At 35.9% G+C, this 23,230-nt stretch overlaps 2 protein-coding genes and 1 long non-coding RNA gene across 4 annotated transcripts in view; 1 reads left to right on the top strand and 2 right to left on the bottom strand.

The window, feature by feature from the left end:
• LOC123867004 overlaps positions 1-9,805 on the bottom strand; it is a 28,574-nt gene extending 18,769 nt beyond the window's left edge. For both annotated transcript variants that reach the window (XR_006796309.1, XM_045908829.1), the window contains exons 1-2: positions 9,191-9,805; positions 4,672-4,772 (exon numbers count right to left, since the gene is read on the bottom strand). Coding sequence is in view for 1 of the 2 variants with exons in the window: in XM_045908829.1 (XP_045764785.1) it covers positions 4,672-4,772; positions 9,191-9,407 (318 nt within the window). In the remaining variant the exon portion in view is untranslated. The remainder of the gene's footprint in view (positions 1-4,671; positions 4,773-9,190) is intronic.
• A 7,074-nt stretch (positions 9,806-16,879) lies between these two features.
• LOC123866708 (broad-complex core protein isoforms 1/2/3/4/5-like) lies at positions 16,880-20,178 on the bottom strand. The gene is made up of 6 exons (XM_045908386.1): positions 20,009-20,178; positions 19,725-19,927; positions 19,361-19,537; positions 18,943-19,275; positions 17,949-18,099; positions 16,880-17,537 (listed from the first exon to the last, which is right to left on the bottom strand). Exons 2-6 carry the CDS (start codon positions 19,902-19,904, stop codon positions 16,963-16,965), a joined length of 1,416 nt encoding a protein of 471 aa, XP_045764342.1. The 5' UTR covers positions 19,905-19,927; positions 20,009-20,178; the 3' UTR covers positions 16,880-16,962.
• A 510-nt stretch (positions 20,179-20,688) lies between these two features.
• LOC123866815 lies at positions 20,689-22,590 on the top strand. Its single transcript, XR_006796256.1, has 2 exons — positions 20,689-21,736; positions 22,453-22,590. It is a non-coding gene; the product is annotated as an uncharacterized LOC123866815 (long non-coding RNA).
• The last annotated feature ends 640 nt before the right edge of the window (positions 22,591-23,230 follow it).

Below are 23,230 nucleotides of genomic sequence, written 5' to 3'. Positions count from 1 at the left end.
CTACCCCCCTCAAAAGAATTAGCTAGTAAAGCTTAAAACAAAAACTTTATGCTTGTATTCGGGATAAATTAAAATAATTAAGAAAATAAAGAGTACAAAAATAGATGAGGGCTAAAATGTTCTAAAAATTGAGCATTGTTGCTTCTAAGTTCTGAATGGATATTTTTAAACCGTAGTTTTTCAGCAAATTATTTCGAACGCGAGCAACCAGACCTGTCAACAACGCGCGCTATCGACAAGGCTTGTTATGTAAACATGATATCTGTGTACCTGCTATTTATAAATACAAATGATTAGATAATTCTCACTATACCTGTGTATATAAAACAGTATGTAATGCACGTATGTACAAGATAACGTTTAGCTGGATATGGGGTGGGGCGACGCGGCGCGATCGATGGCCGTCACTCCCTCTGCACTTCTACGTTGCAGTACTGCATCCCTCACATCTTGGGAAATCCCTGCAGCTTCTTACGAGCCCTTACATTCACCAACTGTTATGTTGCGGTGTAGTCAACTTGAAATTAGCTACCTTACTTTATGACTCTTATAATGTACGAACATGGTACAAACATTTACAAAATGTATAAAAAAAATTGTAACTTATTCTTTTATATTTAATTCCGGTATTTTGTATTAAAGTAATAAAAAATAAGTTCTATAAAAAGATCTTAATTAGAAAAAATATAAAATGTCATATTTTACGTAAATACTATACTAATATTATAAGTGACAAAGTGTGTCTGTTTGTCTGTCTGCTAGCTTTTCACGGCATATACCGTTTAACCGATTTCGACGAAATTTGGTATAGCTTGCATGTTAGAGATGAATATAATGCTTTTTATTCGGGAAAATCAAAAAGTTCCCACGGGATTTTTGAAAACCTAAATCCACGCAGACGAAACCACGGGCATCTTATAGCAACAAATATTTTTTTCAGTATTGAAAAGTTTTATTTGAAATGTTTGTTACTATGTGATATTAATTAAGTTTTTTTTAATCAGTATCTACCGACAGAATTTTAATTTTTGGTATTTTTTTTGGTTTATGAATATATATATGGTTTATGAATATGTGCGTTGTGGCTTAATTTAATCTAGGCAACAATCAAAGTGGCACAATAAACTGCCAATATTTGCGCTTACTACAAAAAGTTTATTTAATTTATTTAAATGGACAATCAACAGGTTACAATAAATTAAAACTACACAAAAAGAATGAAATATATCTTCTTCTTCTTCTAGTGCCATCTCCTATCGGAGGTTGGCAATCATTAAGGCTAACTGTATCTTGTTCACCGCTGCTCTAATGAAATATATATTATTGCTATATTGTAGACCCACTTAGGGTTTGCCACAGCTTGCGATGAGCAGTTAGAAGGAGATAAAACGAAAAAGGAAATGGGGACAAGAGAATAGATACTAAATTAGATCCAGCAAAGTTAAAACTTTTTACTACAGTATACGCGGCAAAACTAAAAAGTTATTAGAAATAAATGTTACGTTTGCTATGTCGTGAATAATATTGCTACTTTTATGCTGAGATTTTGCTTGCTACTTGTAGTTTTTATTAGCAAGACTGTTCAAGTGATTACGCAATGCCTCAACCGCTGGAAACTAGTCATACGGTACATTAGAGTAGTGGCGGGAGATTTGCGGAGGCTAACTATCGAGCGGCGAGCGGCGCGAACCACGTGACTTATCGATCAGCGCGCCCACGACACTCGGAAAAATCAACCGCTGACAGCTTTCATGGGCCACCAGCCTCCCCCCGCCGCTCGCCTGCACCCCTGCGACACCCGCCGCCCTCATTAGCGCCTTTGTACCTCGCTTGTCTCATAAAGTCATAATATAACACCGTAACCACTCAATGATTACTTCCGCATTCCCAAATATCAGTTACTAGCCGATGCCTACGACTTCGCTGGCGTGTTAGGTTTTTAAAAAGTCCCGTGGGAATTATATTTGATTTCCCGGAATAAAAACTAACCTATGTAATATATCTCCAGGCCTTTAACTATACCTAGCTATGTAAAACACAAGTCGATCCCTTGCACTGTTGCAACGTGATTGAAGGACAAACCAATAAACCAACAAACGACCACACTTTCGCATTCATAATAATATGGGTAGTGATGACAACCATCGTTTTCAGATTTCGAGTGTAATTTTAAAAAATCCTTGTTCACCGATATGAGTTCATAAATCTTTACCCTTGCTTGTTTCAGTAATTAAGTTAAGACACACAAATCCATAAAAGTTAGTAATCAGTGAGCGACAAACAAATAGTGACCATGTTTTAACAATGTCTTGTTTATGTTGAGGAATGACTATGGTCTACACATCTTGTTTAAATTGATGATGCCCAGTTATAGTTTATTTTGCATCTACATATCAAGGTTATACAACTACAATGAAGTCAACGACCTACCAAATCCAATTACGACAGAAATGTTGCTAACAAAAACTTTTCTAAAATTGTTTGGATGACCGTTAATAGAGTTGAAAGCGGAACTAATTCATATCATAAAGTTTCGGACTAATTTTGAATAAGTTAATTTCGATCTTATTGTGTGATGCATAGGGAGCATTAGGGAGCGATAATGAAAGGGAACAAGTTTTGCAACGTGGGCAGTAGAAACGTAGTGTCCTTTGACACTGACCTATATTTTGAAATGGACGCCGCGCACCGCTACAATATTTCAAGGAGATGCGAATGCGACAGCAATTAAAGAGACTAAGTAATATTGTGTGAAAACTTTTTTCGTAGTTTTGTCACAGCATTCGTTTACAAAAAATACCTACAGGGAAGTAAAATTAGGATGATTACTTGATTATTTTTACTTTAGTGATAAAAATATGCTTTATTTTTTTGTGTTTCGTTTCAGTACGTTGCAGTAGCGTGGCTGTCTACGCATTTTTGTAACACCATATCTTCGGCTTTAATAACAATATATTATTTCATAAAAAATTCTAATATATATGTAAAATAAAGTATGATGAAGACATGTAGGCTACTACGTAGCTGTCTACGGCACAGACGTCTACGCAATGCTACGTAGACGCCTGCACCGTAGACTTCGTGAATGTGCGTAAAGTGCAAATAACTTCTGACAGTAGCGACAGCACTGAGGGTTGCCAAACAGGTTGCGTTGGGGTTGTCAATATGGGATTTCAATAAGTTACCCTGTGCACATGCCGCTATAGAAATGAATCTGCTAAAGCGATAAAAAAATAAATATGTTGCATCGGCATTGAAAACGGGTTGCGTCGTCGTGTGAGAATAGACTAAATCCAATGACCTCTACTTGTATCAGTAGAGGCCAGACACTTATTTATTTTCAACAAGAGAAAGATGATAATTAGATATTCTATCTGTAATCTGTCGATAAGTTTAGCAACGTTCTTGTCTGTAAAAAAACAACTACAATGTCTCTCGTTAGAGAGTAGGTATTCCTTGTACTTACAATATACAGATATAATTCAGCTAGTAAAAATTTGAACAGTAAAAATTTTTTACGAAACGGGAAATTTCTCTTCATAATGCTATTTTTAATACTCGTAGAAAGTGAAATCTAGTTTGCTACTTTTGATACCGCTTCGTATTATGTCCGTTCCCCGGAAGCAAGCTTTCTCTGTACCAAATTTCACACATTTGAACCCACAAGCAGACAGACACACCATCTCAATAAGCACTATTGCATTGACTTATATTTAAAGTAGTAGTAAATGATGTCAAAACTTCTATTATAAAATTGTAATAGTTCTTTCGAAAGCTCAAAGTCGCTTGGCGAGCAATGGAGAGAGCTATGCTTGGAGTTACTCTACGTAATCAAATAAGAAATAAGGAAATCCGTAGGAAAACCAGATAATCGAAATAGCTCAGTGAGTGACGAAGCCGTTGTGGCAATGGGCAGGGCACATAGTTCGAAAACAAGACAAAGGTAGGGGTTCCAAGGTGCAGGAATGGTGACCTCGGACTGGAAAGTGCAGCGTCGGAACACTCCCCACTAAGTGGACAGACGACATCAGGCGAGTTGCAGGGAGCCGCTGGATTCAGGCAGGCAAGACTGTGGCGTGTGAAGCTATGTTCAGCAGCGTCTACCGGTTGAGGATTCATCATCATCATGATGATAATAGTAAATAATATTTTGTTTATGCACGCAATATGCACCTGGACCAAGTGAGCCAAGAATTTCGCAGATTAAATTTAATCAAAATCAGATGAGTAAACCCCGAGATTGGTAGCTTGACCTAATTTCATGCTGGTGAAGCTGCGGGCAAAAGCTAGCCAGGTACCTTGTATAAAGCAAGTCAACCTTATATTTCACCTGAAAATTCTGAGCCAAACCAAGGCATCGTCGTGGCAGCTGGTTACAAATAAATTTAAAAAAAATATGTTTGCGAACGTAAAGTTAGACTTATCGAAAATAACGGACTATGTATTTTGCATCAATGTGTCTCTACCACCATTTCGGAATATAGCTACTACTGAGGATTGCCAGCAAGAAACTCAGCAGTTGCTCTTTTCGAAAAAAAAATTATTCAACATCCGAATTCCATATCATTAATAGACTCGTTGGTGTGGGGAAATGCCGCTCTCTCGTGTTTAGTTTGTCTCAGCCTTTATTGACATAAGTCTACTTTTGTTCGCGAGTCTCTTGTATCTTACCGTGTGCGGTAAGGAAAGGTGTGCGGGAGGTTGCGTGCGTAACTCCCTGCGTGCCAAAGCTCGTCGCGTTCGCGCCTCCTTCAGTGCGTACGCGCCGTAGTCTGTCAGGACAAAAAAGCAATGTAAACAACAGGAACAATTTCATTATTTAGTCAACCCTGCTACGGGCTACCATTTTTTAAAGTACGCATGAAGGTGTCAAAAGGTGCGTAAGCCCCGAGCACAATATATTGTGTATATCTATTTGTGTGTTTACTTTGTCATTTTTTACAATACAGTTATATGATCTTTGCCTATCTGGAGTTTTTATTATATTTGTATATAGTATGTAAAGCTTCTAAAATATCTCTATATCTAAGTACTTGATATATAATTGTAATTTAAAATTTAAATAATTATTCATAAATTAAGTTGTGCAATAGGTACTAGGTACAAATAATAAAAAATAAAATGAATTTTACTACAATATAACCCATAAGGCATAAAGTTGCCCTATTATCTATATCGGGTTGCCGTAACTCAAGTACATAACTACAAAAAATGAATAGTCGTAGTAACTACGCATTTTCCACCATCTCGTAGCGCGTAGCACGTAGCGCGTAGACGCATGACGTACCTAGCGCATTAGCGTATAAATCAAAAATCAATAGAATATTTCAAATTATTATTTATCAACTCTTATGTATTCAAACAAATAAAATAGATTAAATTTCTAGTTGATATTACATTGATTATAAAACCCGAGTTCCATTTCTATTCAATGAAATACTTAATTGTTTAATTTAGTGGCGCTTAGCACTTGCCATCTCTACACAATTCACGAAAATATTTAAGAGGGGTCTCTCCGTCACTCGGTCCATATAAACGTAGTTCCAATTTCATTTGAATATTAAGCAACCAAAGTCCATGAAATTTTGCAGACATATTCTAGAAACTAATATCTATGCCTGTGGTTTTCCAGATTTCTGTTAATATATTCGGTTTCAAAGTTACGCGGTTTTAAAAATTCACATACAAATCTTTGAGCCCCTGTAATTTTAAAACTACATATTTTTATAAAAATCTAAAACACTGCAGGCACAGATATTAGTTTCTAGAATATGTCTGCAAAATTTCATGGACTTTGGTTGCTTAATATTCGAATGAAATTGGAACTACGATTGTATGCAGTAAGTGACGGAGAGAGCCCTGTTAAGCGGTATTCATAACTTTGATACGATTGATATTTTTACGATTCCGTATACTTAAATAGATACTTGCACACTTTTCTACTCATACTATTAATATTGGGATTTTCAAGTTCAATTCTGCATTTAAGCTAGGTAAAATAATATATGATATTGTACTTTTTCTAAAAAAATTAACCAGTCAGAAATTTGAGTCAACAAAATAAATCTTTGGATATAGTATAAATACTTTTCCTAATTCTTTGGATATAGGTAAACGACTCGAATTTGAAATAAAATCAATGTTTTCAAAGATATTTTCTGTTAATACACGAAACCCTTGAATGCCCTTAACGGTTTAGATATTATGCCTGTATTATTTAAATGAGATATCGATTTCGTCTGACACTTCGCGCCACATTTTATGTAAAAAATTATGAAATCATATCTTACTACACTTTTATATTTCCTTTTCAAAGCATCCCTAATGTAAATGATAAAAATTATAATACAAATGACTCTGTCAAGTTCGCGTTTAATTGCGTGACAAGAATGCTATTTCCATATTTATTTTTAACCCCCGACCCAAAAAGAGGGATGTTATAAGTTTGACGTGTGTATCTGTGTATCTGTCTGGGGCATCGTAACTCCTAAACTAATGAACCGATTTTAATTTAGTTTTTTTTGTTTGAAAAGTGGCTTAATCGAGAGTGTGCTTAGCTATAATCCAAAAAAATCAGTTCAGCCGTTTGAAAGTTATCAGTTCTTTTCTAGTTACTGTAACTGTTTTCATTTGTCGGGGGTGTTACAAATTTTAATTTACATGTCTTGTATTTTGTTTATGCGACTATGGCGTAACTTAACATCACTAATATTTTAAATCGTACCAAATGTTTCCAGTGCTAGACGTTACGGATTTTCTGAGAAATAAGATATGCGGGATAGAGTAGATTAGTGTTGTGTACCTTAATGTTCATATCTTTGCTAGCTTGTGCTGACAACTAATTTAAAGGTCTGTTATCATCTGCTACGGTACTTTTTTTTCCAAAAAACCTAAAAGTGACCAGCGTAGTAACAGGCGTGTAGCTGCATGAATTCCTGTTCCACATAGCGCATACATAGCCGCATAGTTAGAAAAGAGACGCGGTCGTATTCACGTAGCCTGTGCAAAGTTCATAGTGAGAGGCGACGCGGGTGTTAGCACCCCGGTCAATATGTAGAGTGGCTGCGCGCCGTGCGGGCAATCAATCCGAGCGGCGGCGGCGCGGGGAACCACCTGTGGCGCGGCCCCACCCTCCCGCCAACGACACGTGACGTAGACGCCGAGAAATCCGCCCAAACGTAAACATTAATTCTTACTTCATTCTTCATTGTTCAGACTTCAGAATGTCGCCTCGCGACGCGTGCGGATTCCGATCTCTCTCATATTGGTAAACAAACTCCGCTCAAAGATTAAACTAACCGAACTGTAATACGTAGTTATGCTTGTAATTCAATTACGTTCAAGGAATTAGTAGACACGGTTACTGAAGGAGAATTGATTTTCCTTGTGCATTGTCTGTCACATTTGGTACGATCACCCATTATTATGTACTTAAAAGTGATTTCAAATTATTTCGTAAGATTTATTTTCTAATAAATATAATCTAGTGCGTAGCTACGCCATATTTTTTACGACACGATAAGTCGGTACCTCCCATAGGCGAAATGACAGGAACAGTATAGCAAGAAGAAGGATTGGATGGCGAAAGACGTTGTTGGTATGTTCAAAGTGGACTAAAAATAAAATAAATAGTTAGGTACATAATTGCAGAACTCTTGCGCTTAGCTATTGACGAACAGAAGTTTAATTAACTTACTGGTTATTAACTTTCAATGATGGACAGACACGTAAAATACCGAAATTCCCTTTTATTTAAATACTATTTTGTTAAATTGTTAGGTAACATAATACCGTTAGGTAGGTACAACACCAAATTAATACCTTGTTTTTCTAGACTTCACAAAAAGCTTGTTTCTAAACCATGAAAACATAAAAAAGCACGACGCTTTTTACAACTTTTAAACTTTTTGAAACCTGCAAACCTTTTCTATAGAAATGTCGAAACTGTTGGAAAACTTTTCCGACAATTTAACACCGTCTCTTTTTATAGGTAGGTACCTAGTTTACCTAAAGGGTTGAATTTATTGTGCTTGCGGTACCTACCTACCTAAGTACCTACTTTACCTTTAAACTTATGAGATACAAGTTATTTATATTTATAAATTATAATAAAACTTTAACGAGACCAGTTCTGTAGGTACCTACATTAATAATATATTTTGAAAATTTGAATCAGAGGAAACTTTATTATCGATATAGAGCGTAAAATAGTATCTTTGTTGAACTTTTTGTAAGTCTGTTCGTGCATCACACCTAAACTACTGTACGGATTTGACTGTAGTGTGCCATCTTTAAGGCTCTGAATTGATATTTAGGATATTTTGTACCTGAAAAGTATATATATGGTTATACTTTTCAGGTATGGTTCTTTCGGGATAGGTGATGAATTTTTTGTCGATGTTACTCCATATTATTCCGTCAAATCAGAACCGATTTCAACAATTCCTTTCCTTTGGAAAGGTTTTACTATCAGGTTAATTTTATTCAAATTTGGTGAAAATCTGATGAAAATTGTTGAAACTTATAAATGGATTACAGCAAATCACTCGCATAAGATTTAACGATTAATAAATATACACATAAGTAATCACATTTACAATATGAGGGTCCTGACCGCTAGCTAATAATTACATAATGGTAGGGGCTTTCTTTGAACAATTAATTATTATTATGAGGTGGGCTCCACAACCTTCTGCATACGACTCAAATAAAAGTATGATTTTGACTCGTAGGTTTAATAGTTACCTACTGATGGGACCATCCATTTACCAACGTGGCTCAACGTTGCTTATCGAGCGCTATCAACTGATATTCCAGGTTTTCTCTAAGTATAATATTATAAACTCCCACTAAGATAGGATTTTCAAAAATTAAAGTCAGCTACTAGGTAGTTACTCATAATATTGTAATAAACTATGAATTTTACTATGAATCCGTGTTTTATTCTCATTCCCAGAAATTAAATTAAAAAGTGAATAGTTAGTTTTAATTAATTTATGAAACACTTTTTAAGTATTCGATAATAACCATATTGTTTTACATTATGTTGATCATAGAGTCGTAAACATAAATTATTACGATTCTTCCTTTATTTATAAAAGTTGTGTAATGGTGCGAATTCTTAAAAATATCGGTAACTAATTACTAAGTAAGTTCGATGCAATAACTACTAGTCTTTTGCGATACCGACCCATAGGCATGGCATGATCATTATGGTGCACGTGGTGCACGGGGTAGTCGTAGCGGTAGTAGCGCATGTAGGGATCGTGCGCGTGCGGCGAGTAGTAGTGCGCGTAGGGCGCGTAGGGCGGCGGCGCGTAGCCGTAGCCCTCCCAGCCCGCGCCCGCGCCCGCGCCGTACGCCGCGTGCGCTGGCCCGCGGTACTCGCCGTAGTTGCAGCAGTCCATCGCGGCCCGCGCCTACGCAGCCGGCAGCGCGCCCGGCCATGCTCGCCCGCAACCGCGCGCACTCACACGCATCGCACTCGCGCGCTAACTTACAACTTATACCAGGCTAGCTCGAAATACATTACGGAAATGCCTACATCACGCTCTGAAACCTCTACAAGTCAGAAATCAATCTTTAAACAGTTTAACTGAAGTAAGTTCAGGCTGGGTAGGTTCACGTAAAGATCGAGCGCAGTTTCGCGGCGGGAAACGGACGCGGCTGCGACGTTAGCTTGCGAAAAGAGGTCGGTCGAGTTTGCCGGCGTCGACGGGAGATTCAGTGAACGAGGGCCGGGGTGAGGGCGCGGGCCCGCGGGAGGGGCGACGCCCGCTCGCCGGCGACTCGGCGCAGCGCGGCGCTCGACGGACGCCGACTGAAGGCGCCGCGGAATCGATACGCGGTACGCCGCCGCGTGCCCGCGCCCGCTCTACCTGCCCGCGCCCGTATTGCGCGCGAACTTTGTCTTCCTCCACGAAATTTTATATTTAGAACCATGGTGAAACAATTGATCAATACTTTGCACTATTAATTAGTACACACTTTCGCTAGTCTTCAGTGAAAATAATTTCATGCATGAATCCGTAACTTTCTTTAAAGCAGTCATTTACATTTTCATCTTCACTGTTCCAAGAGTTTTAATTTTCCGGAAAAGTTATAAATTTTAATTCATTTGCAAGTATTAAAAAAAAATCCAAAAACATAGGTACTTTTGCCAATTACATACTTAATAGTATAGGGTTATAGGTTTTCCTCGTATAAGAATTTCCCAATTTTTACTAGGTATAGCTAGTAGGTAATACTCGATTTTTATATTTGGTCGAGAATTTAAAATGTATCTACTTATTGAGTGAGTAAAATAAAGTAGTATGTGCATTGTGCATAATAAATCACACGTCGTAACCAGGTAGGAAAAATGAAGTAGTAGCAAAGTTTTATCGAATTGCGTGTAGGCGGCACTGACCCACTAGGCGTGTAGTTACGCGACGAACCACGCACGTCCTTCGAAAATTACAGCTACTGTCATTGCAAACTCTTCATTTTTTTTAAATAAAGAATATTAGCCATGCTAATCATGACTAATGCTCCCCTTTCCCCTCCAATTAAGCGTAAAGCTTGGACCAGGAGTGGGTACGACAATAGTGCAACGGGTGGGGTTTGAACCACCGCCGCGCCGATCTTTCGGAATTCAGTCCGCTCCTCACTCGTTGAGCTATCGAGGCTTTGCATAGATAATAGAAAATGTGCATTAAAGCATAAATTAACCTATGAGGTTAAAAGATTCTAATGGTGCGCAATTGTATTAACACACTACAAAGTAGCGATATAAGGAAGTTGAAGAAACTTCTTGTTAACAACCCCTGATAATCCTGAGAGGAATTGTATGAGACCCGCAGTGCTCTTTCCTATTGTTGGTCATTTATTAATAATAATAAATTATTATGAGACTGTTTATAAAAATAGTGCATATATAATTAAGTACTAAGTAAAGTAGGTACGATTTATATCTAAGCTTAATAAATAACAACGAACTCAGTTCATAATATTCGAAGGCATGTAGGTAGGTACATAGGGACAACGTACATGCTACTAAACTACCACGTAGTTCTACACAGCCTCACTTCCAGTCGTTGATCAATAAACATTTCTATTGATTCTCTTGTTACCTCGTTAAAGCAAAGTCAAACTATGGGAATGGATGCAGAAACAAAACATTCAAAGGCTAGCTTAGCCATATTTAAAATCAAAACTTCAAAGCCACATTCTCGTTCCATATTTGAATTTTAAGTTCGCGCCTAACAACTGTGCATCGACCAATGTAAAACAGGCATTCGTCGCGCGCAATTTAAACCTAACGGTTCATTATTATAGTACTTATGTAGGTATTCTATGCTATACTTGCCTAAAATATCTACGAGATACTAACAATTTCAATAAAAATGTACAAGTGAACAAAATGATTCAATTATCTTAAGTTTCTTGTAAATAATTTAGCTTTAAACGAAATAATTAGTAACTAGGTACCTATGTAGAACTTTTAGCTTAAAATATTTTATTTACGTAAGTGATTGCACAAAAATGCATTTAAATAGCTAGTCACTACTAGCTATTTAAATGCATTTAAAAATTATCAAACTCAAAAAGACACACACACTTGTGTGTCTTTTTGAGAGTTTGATAAACTTTTTATAAGTTTATAATATATTTGGCAGAAAGATTAATTATTAAGTTATTTTTATTGCTCTTATCACTCACTTTACTATTTACTTATCACAGTTTGTAACCCGCAGATACGTATCCTAATGATATCGTGTCGAGTAGAGAAGCCAGCCGGGTTATCATGCAGATTGCGGCGAATCAATAGGGGCGCCTCGGCCACTGACGGCGGATGACGATCAATAGCGTCCCAACGGAGCTGTCTCCGCATTAAGGGGCTTCCTCGAACGCCTTCACATATATCCACAAGCTATACACTTCGTACCTACGTCACTACGTGCCATAGAAATAGCGCTCCTTGTGTCGAAGCGCATGTTTATAACCTTTAGAACACGTTTTCTTGAACTTTTTACGAAATCTACCTACCCCAAGTACGAGTACCAATATAAATTGCTAGCCAATCAAAGCCAAGCCTTGGATCTAGAAAACTAAAATTTAGCACAGAGTGCTCCTTTATAATATACCTAGGTACCTAAAGCCAGTTTTTTTAAATTGCCACGGAAGCAAGGTGGTCACTAGTATTTTATAAGATTTGTTATAGATGTTAACGTTTAGGATTCGAACCTGTGAGCTTTTTAAAGCCATGATTTTGTCCAAAAATTAAATTTGTGCAATAAAACAGCTATATCGGTGATAGCCTAGTGATTAAGACATCGGCCTCCTAGTCACGGGGTCCGGGGTTAGATCCCAGATATGCACCCCTTACTTTTTTAACTATAGGTACCTATGAACGTTTTACTAAACAATAAATATCACCTTGCTTTAACGGTGAAAGAAAATATCTAGAGAAAACCTATATCCTTGAGAGTTTTCCATAGTGTTCGCGGTGCGCGGTGTATGAAATCAGCCAATCCGCACTTGACCAGCGTGGTAGACTATGTCCAATTCTTCTTATTTGAGAAGAGTTTCTTGCTTAGTAGTGAGCCGGTAATGGGTTGATTATGATGAATACAACTAAAATATAGTTTACCGTTATATGATAACTATAGGTACACCTACCTACAAGTCTAGGTAGTAAAGTAGGTAGATCCACCTACTTCGGCTTTTATCGACCGTCTCACAATATTGCTTACAAGCTCTCAGGCCAATATGTAATATTATGTATAACTATTGCGAAAATCACGGCGTAAAAAACAACCCTTGCAACCACTTAAGTAACCGATCGTTATTTTTAAATGGCGCGTCCTTGTTATCTAGTAATTGTTTACTAACAATGATCGCAAAACAAGTAGGTACCAACAACTAGTTTAATCTGAAGTTGCAATATGGCGGTCTGCGCAGGTCATAAACTAAGGATTAATACCCAGCCCGGCTGAGATATTTTTTGTACAATACGCGATCATACGCCTCGTCTTCAGATTGAACTTCCTGCTTTGCCCGCACGTCCACATCCCTATCCAAATAGATAGGATAAAATCTTACAGTAGGTAGGTAAGTACCTATCTCTTCCAAGCTTTAAGAAACAACTTACTGCGAAAACTTGATATCGTGATTTGTGAAACAATATTTTAAATCGTCAGTCCCGACCGATCCTTATCCTAGGTAAAAATTGACCCAACCGGAAAGCGACGAGCTCAGTGTACCCCGGTCATCGAATTCACCCTTATAAAATTGTAAAGCTTGTGTTAAAAATCATCATAATTATAAGTAGATATAAATTAAATATAATTAAACATTAATATTATAATATGCTCATTGCTCAGTCCATTGCACCGGAGTGCTCCCACGCTATGCTTACCACTTACCAGGTAGTACGCAGTCTCCACTGTTTGCTTGAGGAATTTTCGGCTTCAAAGGCCATCGATTCTACCTAAGTATGGCCTGCCCAGTGCCCACTGCTACTTCAGCTTGCTGATAGTTTAGCTTTAGTCTAGGTTGTTAGACAACTTGATTCTCCTACGAATTTATTTCCGATCTTATCCTTCGGGGAATCGCCTATGATCAACTTTGCAATGGTGCAATCCCCTGAAAGTGTTTTCGCGGAGTGAAACGTACGTTGAGTATTTTAAGAGATAATATTTTGTGTGGTGGTGGACCTCATAGGTCAGATCCTGCACTTTTGTGAGAATTTGTAGGTTGCTTATTTAGATTATTGACATAACAAATTTATTTTTTAATTGTGTAATTTAATTAGTGTAATTGGATTATGCCCGTTCCAATCAAATAAATAAATAATAAATAAAATAAATAAATAAATATGACCTACTCGCTTTTCCTGCATGTTTAGTAGAGGGATGGTCGGCGGTGCATTATCATACCTAAGCTGCACGTTGTACGATACAGATGTCTGTTTGGCGGATTACCAGTGAATTAAGCTTGTTGTTCTTGTGTATCATATGGACTTCCGCAAAGTAAAACCCGCTTCTACCAAACACTGGTTACTATTTCGTTGAGGTATTGACGAGAAATTGAACTGTTGAACAATTATTCGATCGGTAGTCTTAATAAACAGTGCAGGTTTCTATCTACCTCTATATCTGGTACCTATACTGGAAATAAACTTATTTTAACATAGTAGGTATTTTAATCTGTATTTTTATGGTTCCGTACCTCAAAAGGAAAAACGGAACCCTTATATAGGATCACTTTGTTGTCTATCCGGCTGTCGTGTCTATCAAGAAAACCTATAGGATACTTTCCGTTGACCTAGAATCATGAAATTTGGCAAGTAGGTAGATGTTATAGCACAAGTAAAGGAAAAAATCCGAAAGCCGTGAATTTGTGGTTAGTTATATCACACAAGAAAAATATTAAAATATATTTCAATTTTCAAAGTAAGACAATTAGGTATACCAAGTGGGGTATCATCTGAAAGGGCTTTACTTGTACATTCTAAAACAGATTTTTATTCATTTTTATGCATAAGTTTTTGATTTGTCGTGCAAAATGTCGGAAAAAATACCCGAGTACGGAACCTTCGGTACTCGGGTGTTAAATTCAAACACCCGAGTTTAAATTCTGCCTTAATCTTCTACAACATATGTATTTTGATTGATTTTACCGTCGTAATTATTTATCGTCTTTATTATCGTACTTATGTATGATGATAAATTTGGCTGCAGAAAAATTAGGACAGTTTCACAAAGCAAGTATTACAACGCACGTATTTTCGGTAACTGAGCATAGGTATAGCATAAAATAAACATTATTTGAGAAGCATCTTTTATTTGTAACATAAGTTAAAATATAAATTTTGTAAAATTTTCGAATAAAATACTCAACAATATCTAACATTATAATAGTATATTTAACTACTATGAAAAGTAAATACCTACCTATAAATATAATATAATTATTTTCTTATTCCTACAATCCGTTTCTTAGCTTACCTAACTAATTTTCTTGAATAATTTATATTTTTCACTAATGGCATTTACACATAAAACAACCCATACATAATTTCTTCCACAACATAAACTGAGTAGGTATCTTTATATTGGTAACAATCATCAACATCTATTAGGTACTTAACAAAATCGACTAAGAGCTAAAGAGACAAAAATAATATTACGTAACTGACAAAAAAATTGGAAAATTACAATAAACTTGGTAACTTAAAATATATTAAATCTGTATAATGTAACAACTTAAAATAAATATATAATTTTGGCACAACTCACCAAAATTCTATCATCAATGATACAAGCTCTCAACAAAATATATTAAACCATCATCATTTCAATTTTTATTGCCTACTGAAAAATACTGTTTACGGATTACTAGACCACTGTCAGTGTTAACCAAGTATGTCCGTTATCACTTTTGGTTTTTTTTTTTTTAAGTTTGCCTAATAATAATTAATTTGTGTCTAATACTGAAAATTTCTTGTACTTTCAATCTCAAAAACAAGTGATAGTCGTGTATATAAAAATAGATATTTCGAGTAAGTATATGTCTAGTACTTAGATTAAAAAAATATCCTCCTATGTACCACCACTAGGTATTCAGTATCAATGCAGTAGTAGAATAAATAATATCCTCAATAGTATAATAGTTAGTCAGGTGAAACAGGGACATTCTTCATCTAAGTGCAAGTATTGTCCATAATCAAAATAAGCAAATTGGACACTTTACATATTTCATTTAGGGCAGCAGATAATAGTGCTAATTCTGAGGGCTTTATGTCAAGCATGTAGATTTTTGCTTGAGCCAAGCATTTTAACCGTTTACAATGTTTGCTTGCTGATTGAATCAAGCATTTACTTGCTTGACGCGACGTCCAGACAGAGTTTGAGATATGAGAAAAGTGTCATTCGCATCAGCATTATTGCGACCGTCAGGCAGTTTGATCAAGGCCAAGTGTTAATTAAAAATTTATAACACCCCCGACAAGTGAAAGTTACAGTAATAACTAGAAAAGAGCTGATAACTTTCAAACTGCTGAACCGATTTTCTTGGATTATAGTTAAGAACACTCGATCAAGCTACCTTTCAAACAAAAAACCTAAATTAAAATCGGTTTATTACTTTAGGAGCTACGATGCCACAGACAGATACACAGATACACACGTCAAACTTATAACACCACTCTTTTTGGGTCGGGGGTTAAAAACTAAACTACGTGCTTGACATCAAGCTGCTTGACAGTCTCGGAAGCCCTTTATACACAATCTCTAAACTAAAATGACAAGTCTAAATAAATTGCCATCCTTTTCACAATGCTCCCTGCAGCAAAGGATAGCACTTTTACACCTGTTAATTTAGCACCACAGGCACCATTGATATCACGACACAAAAATAGTTTTTCTACTAAATCAAATTGTTCACACTAAATAATTGTAAGATCAAATTTGTAGCACCAAAAAGTGCAGTTCTGATCTACAAACACTGAACTTATTTTTGCACCGTTAGATTACATCTTTTGACAATTCTTTCTTTTTTCGAAGTTTGAACCATTAGGTAAATTCCATGTAAATATGAAGATCTAATGAATATTTTCAGAGATAAAAAAAATTGGACCTAAACTTCTCAGTACAATTTTCGTTATTCAACATTCACATTTGTCTATGGAATGGGTAAGGCCACCCATGCGAAGCCAGGGTGGGTCAAGTAGTAATATCTAATGTGGGAGAGATCTTGTTGTCCTTGAGCTTTCAATTCTCAAGCACAGCATTGAATTTTAATTAGTAAATGGTGGTATAAGTTATATACCTTCAAATATCATAAGTCATTTGTAAATATTGTACATTCATAATAATTTATTTTTCTTAATAGTCTGATATTGTATAAAAAATTGTTAAAGGCACAAATTTTTCTTTTCTATAAATCTAAGGCACAATATTATAATGGTTTACTGAGATATTAATTTCGCTGGCCGTGACTGGCCCACATGTGTTCTTTGAAGGTTTCTCGCATTGTGAATGATCTTGGGCAAAGATAGCAACATAACCGGTTAGTCAGATCTGAGTGCATTAATCTTACATGATATTTTAGAGCTGATTGGTTGGAATACTTCATCCCGCAGTGTGGACAGTCACCACATATTGCAGCATGGTTTGATTGCTGGTGAGAAGTCATAGTCTGAGATGTGGAGGCACCGCTTGACATTACAGGCACATTGGACATTCCAGCCAATAATAACAAGGCTTGCGACTGTTCTTGAGTATATGAGTCTGTGTCTGTTCCATCCTGATGTTCTGATAAAAGCACTTCTGGTTCATACTCCATATCTGACTTTGGTGATGCCTTTTCAGCCTTCACTAATGATTCTTCATTTGTTGTTGATCTTACAGGACTTTTGGATGTGGGATTAGGAAAATTCATAGAATCCATGCTTGAGTCTTTTGAACGGCTTATAGCATGCATATCTGACATGTTGGATACTTTTTTTAAAACTGGATTGTTGGCACAGACATCACTTTTTGAAGGATTGATCCCTAGAATAAGAAAAAATTGTCATCAGAATTAATCAAATTATGTATAGAAATAGTAAATTTTAAGAAAACTAGCTAGTTCACTGCTTAGCTGAAACTTACTGGCCAATCCTACTACAGTGTAAAGGATAAACAATCCTTTGATTGGTTAGTAAGTTGACGATAAGAAAGCTTGGGAATGAGTTGCCTTAACAGCTTTAATAGTTCTAATAAGTTTAAGTGATTTTGTGAAATGGTTACAGTAAAAAGAATACCAGTTCAACAAAAAACTCCTCTTGGGCAAGTTTGGAACTCTTGTAGCCTTGGTTTTAAGTTTATGTGTAAGTAATTATTATCATTACATCATTATTTCACCATAATTGACAATCAAAAAGTGTAGAATTGGCCACATCATATTATTGTATACTTTATTACCTGAAATGAGAGACCTGGCAAGCATACTGTTCTCATAATCTGGAAGACTATCGTCATTGTCAATATTAATGGATTGGATTTGAGCTGGTGAACTATTCTCTTCAACATATTCTGTTTTGATGGTAACTGGAATGTCATCTTGTGTATTGACCTAGAACCAGGAAAAACAATCATTATACTGCCTTATCTTGTAGTTTTAGTGATTTAGTATTTTTCAAACCAGCATAGCATAGCATTTGTATAGCTGCTAAACTCGGGTTAATGTCCCACCTATGACGCGGCATTGACTTCGAGTGATCTATTTACGAAACATTCGTTGGCCTCTAGCATCAGTCAGAACTTTTAAAAAATACAGGGACGTTTTACTTATTTTTTGCAGTTTTTTTATAGTATCTTATCAGCAATCACCTATCTATTTGCTGGCATTCTGGTGTATAATATTAAGATTATGTGGAAGTATGTCTACTTACTAGCTCTTCAAAGCCCATCCATTTAATCTATTTTGATATTTGGTACAGAGATAGCTTGCATCCTAGGGAGGATGAAAGCCACTTTTGGCCCCGGAAATTCGAAGTTCTCACAGGAATTTTAGAAAACATAAATTCACATGGACAAACTAGCCAACTACTTGATGCAAAGATAGCTTGCACACTGGAAACTCACATAGACTACTTTTTACTGTGGAAAATCAAAAAGCTCCCACAGGATTAAAAACAAAACTAAATACACATAAACAAAGTTGGGTCATCATTTAGTAGAATTGTTATATTGTTATTCAATATAACAATTCTACTAAAGTGTTTGTAGTGATATTATGTGACCACATACTATATTTTGTTTAGACAATTATATCCCTATAACAAACTTTACTGAGTTTAGATATTTACATTAAGTCTTACATACACTCTATTACATACTGAGGTTGAGTATTGTTTGCATCAATAACAGTTACTTTATAAAGGAATTTCAGTTTCATACAATTCATAACACAAACCTGGACTGCTGGGTTCTTTCCATTAGCTGTTACTGGTTGTTCGGTTTTGTCAATTCTTTTTTCAACTTGGTTCTCTGGTATAAACAATAAATTATCCAGTTTCACAGTTGGTGCACCATTTCTATTATATATGTCACTTGTTTCTAATACTTTACTCTTCTTAGTACCATCGTTTACCGGTATATCATTAGGCTTATCAGAAGTACTACTCCTTCTTTTCTTAAGGGCAGGCATTTTAGCCTCTTTATGAGCAACCGCAAAATTTGGCTTTGACGATATTGTTAGTTGATTGAAAAGTTTGTTTGTGGCACCACTAGACAAAAAGCTTTCATTCTAAAAGATAAAGGCATAGATAAATGTACTTGATAAAACCAATTTTAAGGACAAAATCTAATGCTGATTAATGAATAATGCTTACCTGCTGTGTTACTCCTGTCAGACCTTTAACTTGAAGTAAAGCTGCTGTATGCAAAAAAGATGACAGCTTACTTTCTTCAATAAATACTTCTCCTTGATACATATAGGATAAAAGGCTAAGAATATCATCAGCAGAGACATCCTTCAAAATAATAACAGGATGTTGGCATGGATTTTCCTAAAGGAAAAAAATATTGTTAGATTAGATATGTCCTCCATAATATTTCATCATATCCCAAGGACATATTATTTTAAAATGTTAAAAATAAAAAGTACTTGTCAAGTGCAAAGTATGATGTGGTAATATTTTCCAGATATTATTAGCGTTAGTAAACGTGAAGGTTATAATGTCCCAAGTCATTCACCTTGAACACATTCCTAAAGTACGGGCTGCATGCTGATAGTATAACTTTGTGAGCCTTGATGTTTCTGCCTTCACAAGTTAGAGTTACATCGACCAGATCTTCTGAACACTTTAACGAATCCAAGGCACTCACTATATTCGTCTGGAAGTTGTTCCAACGTAAACAAAACTGGTCTGCCATTATAATGTTTTTGTTAAGTAAATCTGAAATACAAAATCACATTCCCTTAGGATTAGATTGTATACGGACACCGTTAAAAGTAAAAAGGATCAATGTATACATACCAATTCACACATGACTTTGTGAAACATGAGATTTCTTTAGGTGTTTAATTAATTTCTAACAAAATTAAGCTATCAAAATTTGTACGAACAAAAATAAAGTGCATGACCTCCAATGACACGGTCTTCTTTGCTTCTTTCACTTTTCAACCATAGACAAATTTCAAGTAACAGTTTAATGAGTGAAATGGTGCCGCCAGACGCTTGCGACTTACAACAAAGCATCGGCAGACAGAAGCGCAGATGGTTTGCCTGCCAATCGGATCGAACGGTAAGTGCTCCCACTTTCGTTGGCAGGAAGCGAACGCAAACAATCGTCTACACACGTCTTGGTGTTTGCTGTTTGTTGCAAGCGTCTGGCGGCACCATTTCACTCATTAAACTGTTGTTAGCCACCAAAACAAGTAAACCCATTTATTTACTAGATGACTAACCACTATTGCTGACAAAAATCATTTTATACAAGCCACGCATTGCACGTTTCCATTTTTATTTATTTTTATTAATAATTTGTATTGAAAGGTTTTTAAAAATATAGCTAATTTCCTTTTTCTGCCTAAATTATTATTGTTGTTAGTCGAATCGGTAATTTATCGAATATATAATACTTTGTTCAATAACCATAAGTTTAGTGTTGTCGCTTAACCATAGAGTAAAGTTCCCTCAAATTACTGTCAGCAGGGCCGGCTATCCTACGGTATTTCAAATATGCTTAGGTACATTGCAAGTACATGTCTTCTATCTCACATAATTAGTATGGGTAGACATTAAGCTTCTCGCTTCACTACCACAGCTATATTTTACGCACACGTTTGAAATTTTTTATTACTATATGTATTATAGTTATATGGAATGGTCGCACGAGGAGTGTGACCAGCTAAGGGTTTTACCCTAAAGGTGGAAGAAAAACGAGCTTAGATTTTTATAGAAAAAAGTATAATATTTTATTGGATTTAACTTTAAATTTCATGTTGCCAAAATTAAAGGTTTTTAAGAATCATAGAGCAAATTTAAGTAAAATAATATATTTAGGTTTGAAATTACAGTGATATAACATGATAACCATTTTTTGAATAAAGTAATATAAAACAGAGTAGCAGTAACATACAAAATATAAAAATGTTCAATGTCGTTCATTGGATTTCTCATTTCAATAGGTACGATTAAAAATCTGAATGTGGGGGAAATAAAATCAAATGTCGACAACACTGTTGATAAAACAAAAATCAATAAAAATGGCGTAACGTAGAAATCAATAAAATACGAAAACTTTTTAGCCAATTTAAATCACTGTTTCATATGTTTTTCTTAGAAATTTATCGTCTTTTTTTCTTAAATTGAGTATACTTGTTTTGTATACACTCGTATAAAGAATCAGTGAGCGCTAATAACCATAACCGCGATTGAGAAATGTATTCCTTGGTTTGGACTTGCATTTTGCGTTTTCACGAAGATCAAAGGAAAGGTGGCCCACATCTAGCGAATGCCGAAGATGCACCAAACATCTTCTGGGGGTTCTGGGGACTTCTGGGGGTGTTCTTACTGTGAAGGCGATAAGGGCATGTAAAACAACCTCCAAGTGCAAGCTGCTGGAAAAACTACCTCAGGAGAGTGGCTGGACGAGAACGACTGGATGGAAAAGGCTAAAGGGACTCTCATACATGCATGCAGTATGATAACTATATAAGACTGCAATTACGGAGGTGGAAAGCATAGTTTTGTCATCACAGAGTAAGTATTACTAGATGATGCCCGCGATTTTATTCGCGTGACTTAGATTTTTTAAATCCCATGAAAATTAGTATCCTATGTCTCCTCCAGGATGCAAGCTATTTCAGTGCCAAATAGATGATGCCTGTGACTTCATCCACGTGGAATTAGATTTTTAAGAACTCTTTCATTTCATGGAACAAGAAATAGCCTGCATCCATCTCCGAGATGCAAGCTATCACCACAAAATTTCGTCAAAATTGGTTAAATGGATAGGCTGTGAAAAGTTACAGTTACACTTTCACGTTCATAATATTGGTATGGATTAATTTCAGATGAATTTCTTCATTAAACATGCCAAATCCAAATATATCCATTATACCAAATAAACAGGGATATTCTCACTGATGAGTGGCTAAAAATGTTCATTATGTTGTTCATTGTGAAGTGTGAACTCTTTAATACACTTCAAAGCTTCCTATAAAATAAACACTTTGATACTCATGACTTTGTTTCGGTTTTTCAAAATTCCTATCTATGAGATGGATACTCTTTAATTTTCTAGGATAAAAAGCATGGCTCTTAAAATGCCTATCTGTGTCTCCAGATGCAAGCTGTTTCTCTGTGGGATTTCTCCAAATCTGGTTCTTTTGTTGAGCTAAAAAAGAAAATTTACTCTATTAATGAATGATAATATAATTTACCATTTACTTTATGTTTCTGCCTTAACTTTCCAGAATAAGGAGTTGGTCATCTGAATTGGTGTTTACACTGGGAACACAGTGAAATCCTGCACCTGAGGTGCTGTGTGAGAAGCTACAAAACTGAAAAAGAAACATGTTGGAACTATACCAGGCATTCCTGAACAAATTGAGGCAAGTAAAACAGTGGTTTATTAAATATCATACCATATATCTATACATATAAAAATCACTGACTGACTGACTTACCAATGCACAGCTCAAACTACTTGACGGATGGGGCTGAATTTTGGTATGCAAATAGTCATTACAGTAGACGTAGCTAAGAAGGGATTTTTGAAAATTCAACCCATAAGGGGTTTGAAATTTGTATAGTTCACACGGAAGGTGGAGAACCGTGTTTGGTGGCCCACTCTTGGAAAGGCCTATGCCCAGCAGTGAACGCATACAGGCTGATGGAATTGAATGTCATAGACTAAGGATTAAATACACAAACTTGGCTGATTTCTGTTTTTATACAATGTGCAGACTATATTCATACACCTCATATTAAGAACCTGTACTACTTATTTTACATTCACTATACAAGCTTACACCCGTCATTTTGTCTGTAGAAAAACAATAATGGCTTTATTTAGACTTTATTTAATTTTCCAGTATATATAGTATGGTATCCATCTTCAGGATGCAAGCTATCTTTCTGGTAAACATCTAAATTGGTTTTATTGTTAAGCTATGAAAAAGTGACATGCACAGGTAGCTAATTACAATTTTAGTAAAGATCTTTAACATTTTGAAAATAAAATATAGCCTA

The sequence above is a fragment of the Maniola jurtina genome, chromosome 7, assembly GCF_905333055.1.
Source record: "Maniola jurtina chromosome 7, ilManJurt1.1, whole genome shotgun sequence".
Classification (NCBI taxonomy): Eukaryota; Metazoa; Arthropoda; class Insecta; order Lepidoptera; family Nymphalidae; genus Maniola; species Maniola jurtina.
Note: the sequence above shows the minus strand (reverse complement) of the source record. Positions and strands in the feature narration are given on the sequence as shown.